Source organism: Neoarius graeffei, chromosome 10 (assembly GCF_027579695.1).
Source record: "Neoarius graeffei isolate fNeoGra1 chromosome 10, fNeoGra1.pri, whole genome shotgun sequence".
Taxonomy (NCBI): Eukaryota; Metazoa; Chordata; class Actinopteri; order Siluriformes; family Ariidae; genus Neoarius; species Neoarius graeffei.
The window spans coordinates 16,511,495-16,531,527 of NC_083578.1; the positions used below are offsets into that span (position 1 = coordinate 16,511,495).

At 44.6% G+C, this 20,033-nt stretch overlaps 1 protein-coding gene across 2 annotated transcripts in view; it reads right to left on the bottom strand.

Moving 5' to 3' along the window:
- The window catches only part of adgra2 (adhesion G protein-coupled receptor A2), a 161,865-nt gene extending 143,113 nt beyond the window's left edge, over positions 1 to 18,752 (bottom strand). For both annotated transcript variants that reach the window (XM_060931361.1, XM_060931360.1), the window contains exon 1: positions 17,927 to 18,752. In XM_060931361.1, coding sequence (XP_060787344.1) covers positions 17,927 to 18,174 — 248 coding nt within the window. In that variant the 5' untranslated portion in view covers positions 18,175 to 18,752. The remainder of the gene's footprint in view (positions 1 to 17,926) is intronic.
- Positions 18,753 to 20,033: the final 1,281 nt, after the last annotated feature.

Below are 20,033 nucleotides of genomic sequence, written 5' to 3' on the forward strand. Positions count from 1 at the left end.
ATCATGAATGGAACTGAATCATGAATTGGGTGAATCATTACATGGGTATGCAACAAAGTATCAAATTTAACACTTTAAAAATAATGTTAATGATGATAATCGTTAAAATAAGTAAATGACCTGTTTGGTTTGTTTGCTTGTTTGTTTGTTTTTGACTGGCACTTTCTCCTCCTTCATGTTCATGCTTTGAGCAGAATCAACAGTGAAGATGTTTGCCATGTGCACCAAATTGATAAAAGGACTATACTATACTGAATTATTCTGTCCACATTCACTGGATATGAGCAATTGTGCGCTCTGATTGGCTACTCTACTACTAGGCTATCAGCTCGTATACCATGAGTAGAAAAAAACAAAATGGCAGCATGTGTTGCTGAAGCAACCGAGGACGAAATAAAAACTCTACTCGAAAACAAAACTCCAAAAATACAAAAAAGCAACAAAATATGGAATGAAAGTATTTGATGGAAAGAACATATCTTTTTATTTTTCAAGAATTATTATTATAACATTGTTCACAAATTACTCCTGTCATTTTGCCGGTTTGATACATTCTAAGAGGAAATTATTTTGTCAAACGTTTTGTATAAAGTTTCTCTTTATCGAATTTGCAAAAAATAAAAAAATAAAAATGCTCCGTTTCTCAAAATCCAGTCAATATGGATAGAATAAAACAGTTATTCCACTCAATCTCATCATACACGGCTTATAGCCAACTCTGTGCTACGTGCCTCGTCGGCTATCAGCTCATGTACGACTCGATTTTGTGGAATAACTGTTAAATGTACCATCATTTTTTTGTTTGTTTTTACTTTGTATTGTATTCTGTATTACTGCAGAATCACGTAAAAATCCGCCATCCAGCTGAGTGTTTGCGATTGCTACAGATTCCCACTGGCAAGATGCAAATATTAATACGCACTCCTGTACTTTCCTTCAGTCTGAAGTGGTGGTGTGGAAATGCTCGTTTCTTTAAATCATTTATCGTGAGTTTTAAAATGGAGTACTGTGACCAGGGAAGAAGGAATATTGCACATCTGATATCCGAGTGGGGCGGCACGGCGGTATAGTGGTTAGCACTGTCGCCTCACAGCAAGAAGGTTCTGGGTTTGAGCCCCGTGGCCAACGGGGGCCTTTCTGTGTGCTTTCTGTGTGGAGTTTGCATGTTGTCTGCGTGGGTTTCCTCCGGTTTCCCCCACAGTCCAAAGACATGCAGGTTAGGCTAATTAGTGGCTCTAAATTGACTGTAGGTGTGACTGTGAATGATTGTTTGTCTCTATGTGTCAGCCCTGCGATGATCTGGCGACTTGTCCAGGGTGTACCCCGCCTCACGCCCATAGTCAGCTGGGATAGGCTCCAGCTTGCCCGCGACCCTGCACAGGATAAGCGGTTACGGATGATGGACGGATGAATATCCGAGTGCAGACTTAAAAAAACCTTATGGACTGAGATGCAGTGAATGAAATCAGGGTGAAGAAAACGATGCGAATGAGGACTCAGAAAACCTTCATCCAGAGAACAGGCCACTGGTTACAACAGAAAGCAACAGAAATTGATGATGACGATTCTTTGTTTAAAGTTATACATAAATTAGCACACAAACACCACCTGAAAAATGATTCTTTTAGTGTTTCATTACTCTTGTACCACATCAATTTGCTAATGATTTTATACTAATGATGTGTCGGAGTTTGAATGTTTACATTACATGGTATTTGTTTGTTAGAATTAGCCTCTAAATTGTTATTTAAAGGCGTCCTGGGGTCAAAAGTGAACTTACCATTTCAGTCCCGTTTTCAAACAGACACACACGTTATTATCTGTTACATGTTTTCGCACTCCTTCGCAATTTATCTTCTTGTCTGCCACCTCCCCTGCCTGTCCTCCCCCTCGCCAGTCCCCATGCAGGCGCGCGTAATTAGCTCGAAACACAGAGGCCCTCTGGTCCACATCTGGAAGAGGTTTGGGCATGGCAGTTTCCTACCAGCACGGCTAAATATTTAGATTCAGCCTCGCTGTGTATGGCTGAACCCAGAAGGAAAGAAAGGGGGAGAACTACAAGGAAGAGTGAGAGTGTGTGTGAAGGACAGAACGACGAGTCTGAAACGAGACGCTTTTTGGTCGTACTGCCAAACGTCTTGCGTATTCAGGTTTGGTGTTTGTCAGAAGTTTGAGCTGTGATGGAAAACTTGGGATGCTGTGAAGCTGAAAGTCCAGACATACGGTATAAGAACGCACACAGTCTAAAACTCATCCGGAGGTGAGGATGCAAAGCCTCGGTACTGTATTTAGTGCTTCATGGCTTGACGAAACCGCAAACTATAACCTGAATATAAAGGAAACTGAGCCGTTAAAATCAGACATACAGAATTCAGATACAGGATCTGTGACTTAAGAAGGAATGGAAAGGAAAATGGGAGTGGAAGGATTTGGGGCAGGACAGATTAACCCTTTCTTACTCACACGCTAGCAAATCATAGACAACCACTGATTGGAGTCATTTAAACTTATATTCATACAACCCCGATTCCAAAAAAGTTGGGACAAAGTACAAATTGTAAATAAAAACGGAATGCAATGATGTGGAAGTTTCAAAATTCCATATTTTATTCAGAATAGAACATAGATGACATATCAAATGTTTAAACTGAGAAAATGTATCATTTAAAGAGAAAAATTAGGTGATTTTAAATTTCATGACAACAACACATCTCAAAAAAGTTGGGACAAGGCCATGTTTACCACTGTGAGACATCCCCTTTTCTCTTTACAACAGTCTGTAAACGTCTGGGGACTGAGGAGACAAGTTGCTCAAGTTTAGGGATAGGAATGTTAACCCATTCTTGTCTAATGTAGGATTCTAGTTGCTCAACTGTCTTAGGTCTTTTTTGTCGTATCTTCCGTTTTATGATGCGCCAAATGTTTTCTATGGGTGAGAGATCTGGACTGCAGGCTGGCCAGTTCAGTACCCGGACCCTTCTTCTACGCAGCCATGATACTGTAATTGATGCAGTATGTGGTTTGGCATTGTCATGTTAGAAAATGCAAGGTCTTCCCTGAAAGAGACGTCGTCTGGATGGGAGCATATGTTGCTCTAGAACCTGGATATACCTTTCAGCATTGATGGTGTCTTTTCAGATGTGTAAGCTGCCCATGCCACACGCACTAATGCAATCCCATACCATCAGAGATGCAGGCTTCTGAACTGAGCGCTGATAACAACTTGGGTCGTCCTTCTCCTCTTTAGTCCGAATGACACGGCGTCCCTGATTTCCATAAAGAACTTCAAATTTTGATTCGTCTGACCACAGAACAGTTTTCCACTTTGCCACAGTCCATTTTAAATGAGCCTTGGCCCAGAGAAGACATCTGCGCTTCTGGATCATGTTTAGATACGGCTTCTTCTTTGAACTATAGAGTTTTAGCTGGCAACGGCGGATGGCACGGTGAATTGTATTCACAGATAATGTTCTCTGGAAACATTCCTGAACCCATTTTGTGATTTCCAATACAGAAGCATGCCTGTATGTGATGCAGTGCCGTCTAAGGGCTCGAAGATCACGGGCACCCAGTATGGTTTTCCGGCCTTGACCCTTACGCACAGAGATTCTTCCAGATTCTCTGAATCTTTTGATATTATGCACTGTAGATGATGATATGTTCAAAGTATTTGCAATTTTACACTGTCGAACTCCTTTCTGATATTGCTCCACTATTTGTTGGCGCAGAATTAGGGGGATTGGTGATCCTCTTCCCATCTTTACTTCTGAGAGCCGCTGCCACTCCAAGATGCTCTTTTTATACCAAGTCATGTTGATGACCTATTGTCAGTTGACCTAATGAGTTGCAATTTGGTCCTCCAGCTGTTCCTTTTTTGTACCTTTAACTTTTCCAGCCTCTTATTGCCCCTGTCCCAACTTTTTTGAGATGTGTTGCTGTCATGAAATTTCAAATGAGCCAATATTTGGCATGAAATTTCAAAATGTCTCACTTTCGACATTTGATATGTTGTCTATGTTCTATTGTGAATACAATATCAGTTTTTGAGATGTGTAAATTATTGCATTCCGTTTTTATTTACAATTTGTACTTTGTCCCAACTTTTTTGGAATCGGGGTTGTAGTTCACTTTTTTTTTCAAGCAATACCAATATAAGCTTTGGGTACTGGCTGAAATCCAGTACTGACATCCTGTCATTAACCAAGCCAACTCTCTCCAAGCTTTAGCTGGTAAATATCTCATCTCATCTCATTATCTCTAGCCGCTTTATCCTTCTACAGGGTCGCAGGCAAGCTGGAGCCTATCCCAGCTGACTATGGGCGAAAGGCGGGGTACACCCTGGACAAGTCGCCAGGTCATCACAGGGCTGACACATAGACACAGACAACCATTCACACTCACACCTACGGTCAATTTAGAGTCACCAGTTAACCTAACCTGCATGTCTTTGGACTGTGGGGGAAACCGGAGCACCCGGAGGAAACCCACGCAGACACGGGGAGAACATGCAAACTCCACACAGAAAGGCCCTCGCCGGCCCCGGGGCTCGAACCCAGGACCTTCTTGCTGTGAGGCGACAGCGCTAACCACTACACCACCGTGCCGCCCGCTGGTAAATATATAAGGAATAAAATACAATGTAGCATGAGGTTATTGGAAAATAATCAACAGTAATGGTGGGTTGATGAGCTACCACTCTGAAGTTGATTATTTTCCAATAAGTATGAAGTATAAAATCTTACTACTCACCTTCAAAGCTCTCCATAACCTTGCTCCTTCTTATATCTGCGATCTTCTGACCCCTTACACTCCATCCCGCTCTCTCAGATCCTCTAGCCATAATCTCCTTGCTGTCCCTCGCACCAGACTCTCTACCTTGGGTGGCAGGTCCTTCAGCACCATGGCCCCCAAGCTCTGGAAGACCCTCCCTCAACCCCTCCATGACTGCTCTTCCCTTCCTTTCTTCAAATCTCATCTCAGAATCTTTCTGCTTCATGAACACTTCTCCTCCTCCACCACCACTGCATAAACTCACCACTCTTTAGCAACTTTTTTTTTGTGTTGTTTTCTTTGACCTATGTAAAGCGACCTTGAGTTTGAGAAAGGCGCTATATGAATGTAACTTATTGTTATTATTATTAATAACAACACGTCGTATAGTGCTTTATTTCTCTTAAACCACAGAAATCTGTCACTAAACACATCATACTTTGATTCATTTACAGTTATGTTTAATGATCTGGAATGTCTAAGAAATAAGTTAAGTCCTGTTATCACTTAAAAACATGTTCCCTCACTTTCTCTTTCAGTTCATAAGACGAAACTGCAAAGCACATAGTCCTCTGTCCTGAAGACTTTCCCATGGTGGAAAACTAACTGACTGTTACATTAAGTTTTTTTCGAGTTCTGTGTTATGATGTTGTTCATCCTTCGGGGTCGAAGAAGGAGCCTTTATTTGTCACACGCACACTCAAGTACAGTGAAATTCATCCTCTGCATTTAACCCATCTGAAGCAGTGAACACACACAAGTGAGCAATGAACACACACACACATACCCAGAGTAGTGGGCAGCTATGCTACAGCGCCCAGGGAGCAGTTGGGGGTTAGGTGCCTCGCTCAAGAGCACTTCAACCCAAAGCCGCCCCATGTTAATCTAACCACGTCTTTGGACTGTGGGGGAAACCGGAGCACCTGGAGGAAACCCACACAGACACGGGGAGAACATGCAAACTCCGCACAGAAAGGCCCCTGTCAGCCACTTGGCTTGAACACAGAACCTTCTTGCTGTGAGGCAACAATGCTAACCGCTATACCATCATGCCTTCAATTTTTCAACCGCTTGAAAATGACACTGACTTCAATTTTTCGACCGCTGAGTGGGATCCCCACCAGTTGCGGTGTGCTGGCCAGGGTGAGGTGAAGCAGGCTATGTTTGGGGCACCTTTCCTGGCCCCTTTCTCCATGGAGGTGCGTAAAGCGAACCCCGGGGGCTGCCAAACTCCGCTGCTGCTTTGTTCCAGCAGAGAGCGACCCTATGCCCTGGGCTGCCTGCATGCAGGTTCGTGACTACAGCTTCCAGTGTTTCCGCGCCTGCTGCTTCGCCACTTGCCCATCACCACAGGACTTGAATTTGAAGTCACGACTTGTGCGTGACTTGGGTTAGCGTGAGGGAAAGTTGTGCAGCCGTCAACCTCACTCTCTCGTCCCAACCTAACTGGGTCCAGGGGAAAGACAGAATCAGGACAGCTGGAGCTAAGTCAGGATGAAGCGGATGGCCAACAGTGTTCTACAGGTTGCACTTTGCCCTGATCGCGCTCCACAAATGCTTTGCTGGGTCTACCTTCCGCCCATTGAACCACCTCAATGTGGTGGTCTCCTCCGCGCAGTCTGCCGAGTCCAGTCTTCAGTCATAACCCTGACTAGAGGGACCGAGGGATTGCTAGTGCTTGCTTAAAGCACCACCCCAGGCTAGTGGAGGGAAGGAGACGCCTTACTACTCCACTGCATGGCGGTCAAGGACAGTGCATGCCCACCGCCCCATCTGTGTTATAATGCAAAATATCAGCGTTGAGACGCGAGCATGATTTGTCGTGTTCTATGTACTGTATTTTTGTATGATCTGTATTGGGTCAGTCATCATACCGCTTTCATGGAATAAAGTCTGTCAGTGGATCAGATCTGAAAATGTCAAATCCGATCTGATAAAGCACTGTTTTAGTTTGATGTACAAACTCATAAGAAGTATCTTAAGATATATTTTAAATACAGCGGCCTTAGTGATGTGTATAAATCAAACAGAAAACTGTGTATATCACTGTTGGAAATGAAAACAGGTACAGGCCACACCCACAGACAAGAACGGTAGCATTGCTACATGTCCATCAGGGAAAAACCTTTATACAGAAGTGTGAACGACTGTGAGATATCAAGATGGTTTCAGTGGCGTTGTCATCAATCTACTGAAGAAATATATAGAATAGAGGGTTTTTTTATTACAATTTTAACCAAAGGAATTGATTTTGAATCAGGTGTTAATAGTGAGATTGTGATCTGGCCTAGTGGTTAGTGTGTCCACCTCTTGACCGGGAGATCGCAAGTTCTACTTGCGGTCTGGTCATACCAAAGACCATCATAAAAATGGTACCTACTGCCATCTGGCAAGGCACGCTGCAATAAAGATGCAAGTAGGGAGTCAAACTCTTGCAGTTACCAGAGGGCTGGCCTCGTACCGTAACCCTAGCTGTATAATGGGCAAGAGGCCGAGGGCTATAGAAGCAGAGATCGGCACTACCCAATGCGCCTTAAGGGCCTGGTTAGTACTGGGACAGGAGACTGCCTGGGAAGACCAGGTCTTGGTGCGGGAGGGACTTTGACTTAGTAATTGGGACATTGTTGATTAAGTTTACTTGCATTATTTGTTGACCTGGATACTTTATTTATTCTAAAAAGGACTCAGAAACAGTATAGATGAGTATCTACATGGATGGATGGTACAGAGAAATGTGTCCAACGTGACCATGATTCTATACAATGTTACATTCAAGTCCTCTGCCTGATCTTTACTCCGAACTGGATGGTGGTGTTATCTAACCTTTATCACGTGAGGAATGCCAGATGTTGGCTTGGTGACCTACAGCTGCTTGGAGAGATAACCCTCAGGCCTAAACTACTGACCCCAAATCTCGCAGCCCCAATCCTCCTGTCCTGAAAAACTTCGATCCTACAACACAGTCCATGTGGAAACACTTAACCTCAATCGGCTGTGAGTTAAACATGCAGGAACATTCTGGACAGTACGACATTAAAACGGTCGCATGTTGACCTGCTCCTGTGTGCACGCTGTGCGTGAAGAGAAGTCAGATGAATATTACTGATGGGTTCGAAATGCTAATGGTTGTTAGAAGTGTACATGGAAAAGAATATGAAGTTTGGATCGGAGTACATAGATACGATGTGATATAAAATGAGAGTCACTCATTCAGTTTTAGCTAGTTTAGATATCTTATGGCGTACGGATGCTAAGGAAATCAGACTGCTAGCATCACACTGGAAGTAATACAGCTACTATTTACATTTTATTTCATTACATAATCATTTGAATGGCGTACACTGCAACCCCACTTTTACGAACTCTTTTACTAAGAAGTTTCGCACATAACGAACCAAGTTCATGTCCCCCACTGTTAATAACAATGATTCGGAGTCTTCAAAAAACATAACTGAGTCATGCGTTCCTCTTCCTCCAGAAATGAACAACAAGTAATCGATTCTGCAGTCAAGTTAACAATGCGCGTTAATGCCATAAAACAAAGGCTTAACAGGCCTCGCTTAACTGTCCAGCACTAACAATTATCAAGAACGATGATCACTGACTTAAAAAATCCCTTAAAAGGACTTTATTTTACGACCTAGAAGCAGTTTTACTCGAGTCTTTATTCCATATTGTTGTCATGGCTACTCGGAAACGCAAGATAGTCTCCGTCGAAGACAGACTTCATATCCTGGCGTGCCTAAAGTGTGGTGAGAAAGCAACAAATTTGCCTAAAGAATATGGTATCCCGAAAAATTCAATTTCAACTTTTAAAGCAAAAGAAAACAGCTCCGAGACTTCGTCCATGACTGCAATCAACGTGACGGGCTGAAAAGAAAGAAGATGCGGCGAGCAAACAACGGCGAGTGACTTATTTCCTTTACTTCATAAATATGTAAATGAATGAAGCCAAAATATAAATTAAACACAACTGGTCTTGTTTTTACCCAAGAGTGTTTGTTGCGACAAGTGGTTCCATTTCAATATTACGAACTTTACGGGATAACAAACTATTTGGACGTCCCTCAAGGAATTCGTTATAGCGCGGTTGCAGTGTATTTATATTAGTGATGTAGTACTCGAGACCGGTCTCAAGACCACTTTTTGAAGGTCTCGGTCTCATCTAGGAATCGACTGCATTCTTACTCAGTCTTTTCTCAGTCTTGGACATAGAGACTCGGGATTTTATTTCAAGGCCAGTCAAGACCACGGCTGCGGGGATTTCACTAAATTGCCTGTGTATTGGGCAATTCCATGTAAATGTCAACCTCACCATGCAAAAATAAAGCAACATGTAATACATCAAAACCACTCCCAGAGATCTCACCTAGGCCTGTATTTTACAGATGTGAACAAGCTGAACCAATTTGTAACCAACCTAATATGTCACTGTCAGTCTTTCTTTCTTATAATGTAAAACCCAAGCTAAAATCAACTTTGATCATGTACAATTCTATATTATTGCCACAAGCCACAGAAATGTATGCTAAAATCCACAAAACAGCAAAACAATAGCCATCCTAAATATTATTTAAGAACTTTGATAGTTTTAGCTGATATTTAGAGAGTTTTTCAAAGGGTTATGGTGGTTAAATTGCTGATTTTCTAAACATATGCCATGTCTATTTCAGACGCGTCACATCCATAACGGAATTTCGTCACATCCATAACGCTGACTTTTCCTTCCGAAACTCTGCATGAAATACAAAATATTTTAAACAAAGATTTTTTAATATTCACCTTGGACCCCTCTATCAAACGGATATCTCCATTTCGACATTAGGTTTACGATTTCACAGAGTTTGATAAAAATGTACAGTCACCCAAGAAAAGTGATACTTTTTCTGTCACATCCATAACGCATCTTTTATTGGCATTTTCTGGCATGCCCTAGATGTACTATGGGAATTGTTCTTGTTCTATCACTTCTCCAGTATGGTACAGCCTTAAAATATGCAACACCTGTTTAAATACTGGGAGACAATAAAACATGCACTGGGTCATTTGTTGCCATTTTGAGTTCAAGTGTCACGTCCATAACGCTGGAATTGCTCTATTATCTGATTTATTTGTTAACATCGTTACTGTGATTGGATGTAAAACTTCCTGCTTCAAATGCAACCAATAACGGGTCTCACTGCTAATTTGAAATTTTCGTTACTGTTAATGGCCGTCACCCCTCCCCCCACCCCTTCACACCCACTGGTCTGGTCCTGGTCTTGACTCGGTCTCACCCTGCCTTGGTCTTGGTCTTGACTCGGTCTCAACCCCTCAAAGTCTTGGTCTTGTCTCAGTCTTGATACACTCTGGTTTTGGTCATGACTTGGTCTCGGGTTAGGTGGTTTTGACTACAACACTAATTTATAAAACAACAGCCATTTCTCAGAGTCAAAACTAACAACGTCCGTGCAGTGCACTACAGGAAATCAGACAGTATGAACACTCGCAAAGAACAACTCAAATAGTTTTATTAGAACATTTACTGTATAATTAAAGAATTTATGATGCTTTGTAAAATTACTGACATTTTAATACGCACACTAAATTGATCGCAATATTAATATTATTTGGTCATATTGCCCAGCCTTAAATGGGAAGGTCACAACTCTTTCTCAGCTTCCTTTTCCTTTCTTTTATGTTTAAATTTAAGCAAAAATACCCAAAGACGTGCAAAGTTAAACAAAAGATAAATAAAGAAAGCAATGTGGAACAAACCTCATCATTAGACGTTAGACGCTCTACTGCACAGTATGGTAAATTAGTGAGCACATGTTGTCATTATTAACTTTTACGAGGTACTGTAACTAAGCCAGCTGTGCTGATTTGGGCAAGGGGTATGTGATTGAGGTTCGAAAGGGTGCAGACCACTGACTGATAAAACAAAGCTGTCACCATGAGTCATACCAAACCCCATAATCCCAGACTAACACAATTATTAATACTGACAATTATATATATATATATATATATATATATATATATATATATATATATATATATATATATATATATACACACACACTGCCCTTATATTGAAGTGGTTTGGGATGTAGACTAGTTAGTTAAATGCTATAGTAATCTTCAGTAGTGTCTGTTAATGTTCCCACAGAATGTGTACTACGGAAAACCTGGAAAATTATACTTGTTTGGCTGCCTGGTTGCTAAATATAATGCCACAGTAAATCAGACCTTGAAGATCCTCCATTGTTGCTACTTTTGTTACTGTTCACATTTAACTCAAGTGTTGCATGGAAAATTATAGGTGCTTTCCGACCAAACCAGGCTTGTAGTACTCGATCTGACTTGTGCCCTAATTTTAAGGACTCGTGACCTGACTTGGACTTCAGCACTGATGACTCGGACTTGGACTCGGACTCGTGCATTAACTGCATTCGGATTCGTAAATTGGAGACGAGGACTTGGATTTTTTCTTTATTTTTTGGAACATGCCATAATAATTTGGCATAAGATATTTATATTTACATTAATTTTTATACTAATTTTGTGTAAGAGAATGCACATTCACCTGTTCATACGTCATGTTCAGGAACAAACTAACGTTAATTGTGCTAAAATGCCTGGAGAGAAGCCCCTAGGATTGTCCGCTTTGCTTATACAGACTTCTCGTGCAGTGGGGGGAAAAATGCACTGCTATGTGCTCCATATGTAGAAGAACTATCGAGGAGACAACGGGAACAACCTCGAACTTCAATCGTCATTTGGAAAGACTCCACACAGAGAAGGAAGTGACACGCTATGTTCATTGCCCTGTTGATAGTGGGCGGGGCTTGCTTGCTGAGTGATGAACTAGCTAGTGTTAACCCTCTCTCATGTTATTTGCCCTGTTGATAGTGGGCGGGGCTTGCTGAGTGAGGAACAAGCTTTTTATCTGTAGCTTATTAACTAAAATGGAGCAGTCAAGCAGTAACATTAGTCCAACGCAGTAGCAGAGACGCTTTCACATAAAGGCAGCAACAGCCACCATCAAATAGCGCAGGGGCGTCGTGGCTCAGGTGGATAAGGTGCCATACCATAAATCCGGGGACCCGGGTTTGATTCCGACCCGAGGTCATTTCCCGATCCCTCCCCGTCTCTCTCCTGCTCATTTCCTGTCTCTACACTGTCCTATCCAATAAAGGTGGAAAAAGCCCCCAAAAAATCAAATAGTGCAGTTGGAGTCTTGTTCTCGGACTTGACTCAAAAATTTTTTTAATGACTCGGACCTGAACACTGGGGACTCGAGACTGGACTCGGACTCTAGGTTTAGTGACCTGACTACAACACTGGACCAAACAGATCTAGGGACTTATTGAGAGGAAATACCCACTGGGAAGCTCCCCTGAGAACTACATACCTATAAGGGCTTTTTTTCTGCTGGAAAGACAAGTGAAGATTTTTATATTTTGCTTAGAAGTGTCAAAATTGCAAAGTATTTCCTCCATCGCATATATGCTCAATAAAACAATGGACTTCTCTGTCAGTCTGATTGTCTGTGTTTTTCCAATTTTTTTTATTGCTGATGTTCAGAGCCGGTGTTTACACGAATGCATTGGCTCGTGTTCAACCAATCAACGTGCACTTACATCACTCATGGTTCCTCTTGTGCTGGGAGAGAACCTACCCTGACAAAGGAGCTAAAAATGCCTCTCAAAACAGTGTTCCAAGAACTATGATTGTCCTCAGTTCCTGCAGTGCGGACACACAAAAAACAAGGAACTTCATCCAACAGTTCTAAGAGCTATGAAAAAGTTCCTCTGGTCCAAAAGCGCCTTACGTTACCACCACACAACCTCCAGAGAACCCATTGTACTTTCATAGGCACCATTGTGCAAAGGTAACCTGGCACAGGTACTCCACCAAGGTATGAATAGTTGTGACTGAAGTAACTGTACTTACGGTTGTTAAATGGAAACATGTTGTAAATCTATATACCTCCACTAAATTTACAACGATACCATTTACTTCTTCGTTAAAAGGTTCACACTACGACTGGTACTGACCTCCACTGGATGTGTTACGCCATTGTCTGCATTACCCATATGTCCAAGTGCCAATTGCCCCAGTACCCTGATCTCATCCACTGACATTCCGGTCCAGAGAGAACACAGCATGGAGGAGAGAGAGAGAGAGAGAATATGATGTATCCGAAGCTGCACCTGGGATAGTGTCTAGAAACGCCTGAGGAATGTCAGGAAAAACAGAAACATCAACATCACGCCAAGCATTCCACATCTGGAGCAGAACTTCAGCACGTCACTAAATCTAGAAGGACAAGAGTGTGCAAAACACTTCCCTTGATGTGTCAAATACAAAACAAGTTCAGTGTGTTCTCATTATCTTAATATTCGTTTCCATTCCCTCTGTCTAATGTTTTATTCCAACACACTACATGCCATACTATATGGAAATTTCAGTAAATGCTAAATTTAGTTCTCTCAATGGGGAGCTTTGAAGGCTGGAAGTGTTTACCTCTAAACTATGCAAGCCCCATAAAGGTGTCACGGTGCGCTTTGTACATGCTCAGAAAACAAACAGCATTCGAGATGCGACTGCCTGCACCTACGTCCCCTCCAAACTCCTCCGTCCATCGTATGCCACCTGGGCTCACTCTGTCCGTTGGTACGTTTTCCTTTATTTTGAATCCATTTACTCTACGTTTCGGCAGAACAATGTGTTGAACAGATGTGAGCGGTTATTAAGCAGAACCACTATGCTCCATAAACATGCTGCCCTCGGCCTCTTCCTCTGGGGAACCAATCTACTGCCTTCTCCCTCTTCTGCCTGGGCTGCTTTTTGCCATTTTTCCAATGTTTTCCTTTTTATGACACTCATGTGAAAGCGAGCGCCGCTCCCGCTGAGGAAGAGAGCACTGAGGTATTGTGGAAAGATGGAGGACGGCAGGAAGTCATGGAATGGTGGTGGTGGGTGGGTGGGTGGGTGGGTGGATGGGTGAGGGGGTGGGGGATTAAAATGGTATAGGGTGTTAATGTCAAACACATGAACAATCCTGGTTTTTATGCTTTAATGCTACATTTTCCAGCCCAGTGGAGATGTGGTTTCCCCAACGAGAACGGAACTGAAGTGATTTTGTACAGTTTCCGTGACATGCTGAAATAACACACACACACACAAAAAAAATGTCCTGAATGTCAGAAACAGACGAAAATATGCAAACAGCAAAATTCGAACCAAATCAAATATTTTGACTTCTGCACAGGCTTCCTTCCTCACGGATCGGAATTAAGTGAATGTTTTGCCCGTTAATGATAGTGTGTAAAGAGAGAAATGCTCCGAGCTTCAATCATAACGCGTAAATGCTTGTATTTACCTAAGAGTGAAACAAAAGAAATCACATATCAGGCCAGTGCGTCTGGTCAGCCTTCCTTCCTGAAAAGAGGGCACTGGAGATAGGCCTGTTAAAAACAGAATGCAGCATCATAGCAATGGGAAAGGAAGCAACGAGGCGGCCATTAAAATAGGAGAGAGAGAAGCAGAAATGTGTTTCTGTTTAGCCCCCTTCAGTACAGCCAACTCAGCTGAAGACTGGAGAAGCGGCAGAATGTGTGTGTGTGTGTGTGTGTGTGTGTGTGTGAGAGAGAGAGAGAGTGAAGGGGTGGGTTTTTAGGGTGTGGGAGGGGTGCCGACCAAGGGCACATTTCCTTTCTCTCCACACTGAAATACAGATGGAAAATGACAGAGCTGTGATACAGAGACTTCATTCTCCACTCCAAAGTGCTGCAGCTCACAGCCTGAAATCCATTCCCCAATCAAACCCAACCTGAAAGCCCCATTCTATGTCCTCTTCCAGTGAGGAAACCCAGGACAGATGCTAAATCCCTCAACAAGAACCATGGTATCGTGTTGACATGGTGTTCAACACACGTTTACAGGCTATAATCCAAGATATAAAAACGCTACAGGCTCTTCTTGCAACTCAGACCAGGAAACTGACTGCGGTAGATAGCATCAAAGTAGCAAATCATGTACGGTAAGCAAGGTGTGTTCTTAATGAGTAGATAGTACTGTGGTATCTGATACTAGATTACCAAAGCAGGTCATTCACACTGCCATTTTGGTGACACACTCATCCATAAGCTTCACGGCGTCAATGTTGATGTACTTGCCAATAAAATAAAATGCAATACAGGCCATTATTAATAGAATTACATTACCGGTAGTAATAACAGCTTGATTGTAGGGGTAGGAATCTTTGGTTGTTGTAGAGTTGTAAGTTTTTGGTGGTGGTGTTTGTGGACTTTGTGTCTTTTGTGGTTGTAGAATTGTTGGTGTTGGTGGTAATGCTGATATATTTGATTGTTGGATAGTTGGTATTTTTGGGGGCAGCACGGTGGTGTAGTGGTTAGCGCTGTCGCCTCACAGCAAGAAGGTCCGGGTTCGAGCCCCGTGGCCGGCGAGGGCCCTTCTGTGCGGAGTTTGCATGTTCTCCCCGTGTCTGCGTGGGTTTCCTCCGGGTGCTCCGGTTTCCCCCACAATCCAAAGACATGCAGGTTAGGTTAACTGGTGACTCTAAATTGACCGTAGGTGTGAATGTGAGTGTGAATGGTTGTCTGTGTCTATGTGTCAGCCCTGTGATGACCTGGCGACTTGTCCAGGGTGTACCCCGCCTTTCGCCCGTAGTAAGCTGGGATAGGCTCCAGCTTGCCTGCGACCCTGTAGAACAGGATAAAGCGGCTACAGATAATGAGATGAGATGAGATGGTATTTTTGGTATCTGTGATAGTAATAGAGTTTTTAATGGTATTGGTCAGTTTACTGGTATCACTGGTAGTTGCAGAGTTATTATGGGTGGTGGTAATGTTGGTATCTTTGGTGGTTGTAGAGTTATTGTTGGTAGTGCTACTGGTATTGTTGGTATCTTTAAGAGTTATAGAGTTCTTGGTGGTGCTGGTAATGTTGTTGGTATCTCACACTGTAGGTGGTGGTAGTGATACTATTGGTAGTGGTAGTGAAAGTGGTGTTGTGAGGGTGGTGGTGGTGCTGCTGCTATTGGTAGTGCAGATAGTTAAAGTGGTGTTTAGGTGAGGATGGTGATGGTGGTGGTCACACTGTAGGTGGTGGCAGTGGTACTATTGGTAGTGTAGTTAGTGAAAGTGGTGTTACTTGGGTGGTGGTGCTACTGGTAGTGAGGTTAGTGAAAGTGGTGTTGTTTGGGTGGTGGTGATGGTGGTGGTCACACTGTAGGTGGTGGCAGTGGTACTACTGGTAATGTAATTAGTGAAAGTGGTGTTACTTGGGTGGTGCTGGTGGTCACACTGTAGGTGGTGGCAGTGGTACTACTGGGAGTACAGTTAGTGAAAGTGGTGTTTGGGTGGTGGTGGTGGTCACAGTGTAGGTGGTGGTGGTGCTATTGGTAATGCAGTTAGTGAAATTGGTGTTTGGGTGGTGGTGGTGGTAGTGGTACGACTGGTAGTGTAGTTAATGAAAGTGGTGCTATTTGGTGGTGGTCACACTGTAGGTGGTGGTGGTGCTATTGTTAGTCCAGTTAGTGAAAGTGGTGTTTGATGGGGCACTACAGTGGTCACACAGTGATGGTCACACTGTACAGTAGGTGGTGGCAGTGGTACTACTGGGAGTACAGTTAGTGAAAGTGGTGTTATTTGGGTGGTGGTGGTAGTGGTCATACTGTAGGTGGTGGTGCTATTGGTAGTGCAGTTAGTGAAATTGGTGTTTGGGCGGTGTCAGCCCTGTGATAATCTGGCGACTTGTCCAGGGTGTACCCTGCCTCTCGCCCATAGTCAGCTGGGATAGGCTCCAGCTTGCCTGCGACCCTGTAGAACAGGATAAAGCGGCTACAGATAATGGATGGATGGATGGGTGGGTGGTGGTGGTGATGGTGCTATTGGTAGTTTGGGGTCACTTTGAAATGTCCTTACTTTTGAAAGAAAAGCACTGTTCTTTTCAATGAAGATCACTTTAAACTAATCAGAAATCCACTCTATACATTGCTAATGTGGTAAATGACTATTCTAGCTGCAAATGGCTGGTTTTTGGTGCAATATCTCCATAGGTGTATAGAGGCCCATTTCCAGCAACTCTCACTCCAGTGTTCTAATGGTACAATGTGTTTGCTCATTGCCTCAGAAGGCTAATGGATGATTAGAAAACCCTTGTACAATCATGTTAGCACAGCTGAAAACAGTTGAGCTCTTTAGAGAAGCTATAAAACTGACCTTCCTTTGAGCAGATTGAGTTTCTGGAGCATCACATTTGTGGGCTCGATTAAATGCTCAAAATGGCCAGAAAAATGTCTCATCTCATCTCATCTCATCTCATTATCTCTAGCCGCTTTATCCTTCTACAGGGTCGCAGGCAAGCTGGAGCCTATCCCAGCTGACTATGGGCGAAAGGCGGGGTACACCCTGGACAAGTCGCCAGGTCATCACAGGGCTGACACATAGACACAGACAACCATTCACACTCACATTCACACCTACGGTCAATTCAGAGTCACCAGTTAACCTAACCTGCATGTCTTTGGACTGTGGGGGAAACCGGAGCACCCGGAGGAAACCCACGCGGACACGGGGAGAACATGCAAACTCCACACAGAAAGGCCCTCGCCGGCCACGGGGCTCGAACCCAGGACCTTCTTGCTGTGAGGTGACAGCGCTAACCACTACACCACCATGCCGCCCCCCAGAAAAATGTCTTGACTATATTTTCTAATCGTTTTACAACTTATGGTGGGAAATAAAAGTGTGACTTTTCATGGAAAAACACAAAATTGTCTGGGTGACCCCAAACTTTTGAACCGTAGTGTATATGGTATAAGGGCTTTAATAAATGCCTATATGAGGATAGTGGCTGTCAATGACTAAGCATAAGAGACAAGTATATCTCTGCTCTCACATGAAGATTAAAGAGCTTTAGAGCGCACTATCGTTGCTAAGGTTTCATAAAAAATATCGGCATCAAATATAAAAACCGGAGGACTTCCCATCGCTACACAAGTGCGCGCGCGCCTACGCGTCATTTCACGAGCACGGCGACTCATCCCGTCCGACTCCAGAACCGTTTTTAACCCTGACACGAGTTGTGGAACGATTCCTTCTGAAAGCTCACACAGCAGAGCAGAATCATAACAGTTACTCACAAAGAAATGGTCCGGTTCGGCATGAGGTTCGGTTCCGGCGTGTCCGTCAGCTCCTTACCGGCGCAGCTCACTCTTCTGCGCGCGCCCGCCTGCACCGTGTGGCTCTTGGTGCGCTCGTCCGTGCAGCTGCAGCCGCTGGAGAGGAGCTCGCGACAGGCTCGCGCGAAGCCCAGCAGCGGAAACAGCAGCAGCAGGAGCGCGAGCAGCGAGCGGCCGCCGAACGAGACGCGCGCGCTGCGTCGCAACATCGTCGGTCCCTTTTCGGTGACACGAAGTCAGCCCATGTCATCAGCGCGACTTTACACACTTTAAACACAGTCAGCAAGTCTGAGAGAAGGAGTAAAGCGCTGCTGCACTGCGGGGGGGTAAACAACAACAACAACAAACAAACAACTTTGCGCTTATTCTTTATAATGATTTGACACTTGCGCGCGCGCGCCTCAGCTCGAGTGACCGCGTCTCTCCATCACGTCCGAGCGCGTGCAGCGTTAATGCGCCGGTCATGAACAAGCAGCGCGTGCTGCTCTTCTCCGTCCCGTCCGGTCCGAGCGGGTTGTTTGTTTGCATCCTCAAAACATCTTCCACAACATGTTCTGCATCCGCTGGGAGGCAACAGGAGGAACGAGAAGCGCTCTTCCGGTGCGAATTAAAATCACTTGGAAAGTTACTCTGAGCTTTGAAAGCAGCCACGAATCCGAATTTCACAGAAACCGGACTCCTCCCGTTAATTCAGGAAAAAAAAAAAAAAATCAGCTCGGTGCTGGAAGTCCGCGTGCAGCCCGAGTTTCCCTCCAGCCTGCGCTCGCGCTCTGTCCGTGCAATCCTCATAGCGTGGAGCTGGTGAGTAACGGGGCTCCGGGTGGCGCTTTACTGCCCTTGCAGCGCTCTCTCCCCTCCCTCCGGCCCTCCCTCCGCCACCCCGCCGCAGCTCACTTACTGCCCCGAGCGCGCGCGCCCCCTTCCCTTTCCCTTTCCCTCCCCTCCACGCATGCGCACGACCTGCCGCAGGGTCCTAGTGCACAGGCACGACTTTGGAAATAGTTTGGGAATCATGCCCCTTTTCCACCACAGCAGTTCCAGGGCTGGTTCGGGGCCAGTGCTTAGTTTGGAACCGGATTTTCTGTTTCCACTGACAAAGAACTGGCTCTGGGGCCAGAAAAACCGGTTCCAGGCTAGCACCAACTCTCTGCTGGGCCAGAGGAAAGAACTGCTTACGTCAGCGGGGGGGTGGAGTTGTTAAGACCAACAACAATAACAAGACCGCAAAAGATCGCCATTTTTAAGCGACGAGAAGCAGCAGCTGTACAAACGCGAAGTCATCCATTATTATTATTATTATTATTGTTGTTGTTGTTGCTGCTGCTGCTTCTTCCGTGTTGTTTTTGCTTCGATATTCACACCAAGGTTTATGCAAACATAGCGACGTAACTGACGTATACAGCGACATAATGACGTGGCTCCCCTTAGCACCGCGAGCTATGGAAAAGCAAACTGGTTCTCAGCTGGCTCGCAAGTTGAACGAGTTGTGAACCAGCACCAGGACTGGCCCCGAACCAGGCCCGGCGCCGTGGGGGGGCGAAAGGGGGCGTCGACCCCTCGTGGCTACAGCCCCGCCCCCTCAACGGAGACTCAGATCACTTAATTCTCATCTCATCTCATCTCATCTCATCTCATCATCTCTAGCCGCTTTATCCTGTTCTACAGGGTCGCAGGCAAGCTGGAGCCTATCCCAGCTGACTACGGGCGAAAGGCGGGGTACACCCTGGACAAGTCGCCAGGTCATCACAGGGCTGACACATAGACACAGACAACCATTCACACTCACATTCACACCTACGGTCAATTTAGAGTCACCAGTTAACCTAACCTGCATGTCTTTGGACTGTGGGGGAAACCGGAGCACCCGGAGGAAACCCACGCGGACACGGGGAGAACATGCAAACTCCACACAGAAAGGCCCTCGCCGACCCCGGGGCTCGAACCCAGGACCTTCTTGCTGTGAGGCGACAGCGCTAACCACTACACCACCGTGCCGCCCTGCCGCGGAGCTATTTGTATGTATTTTAAATGTAAAGGACTTGCCTGTAGGTTTGTGTGTGTTGTTTTA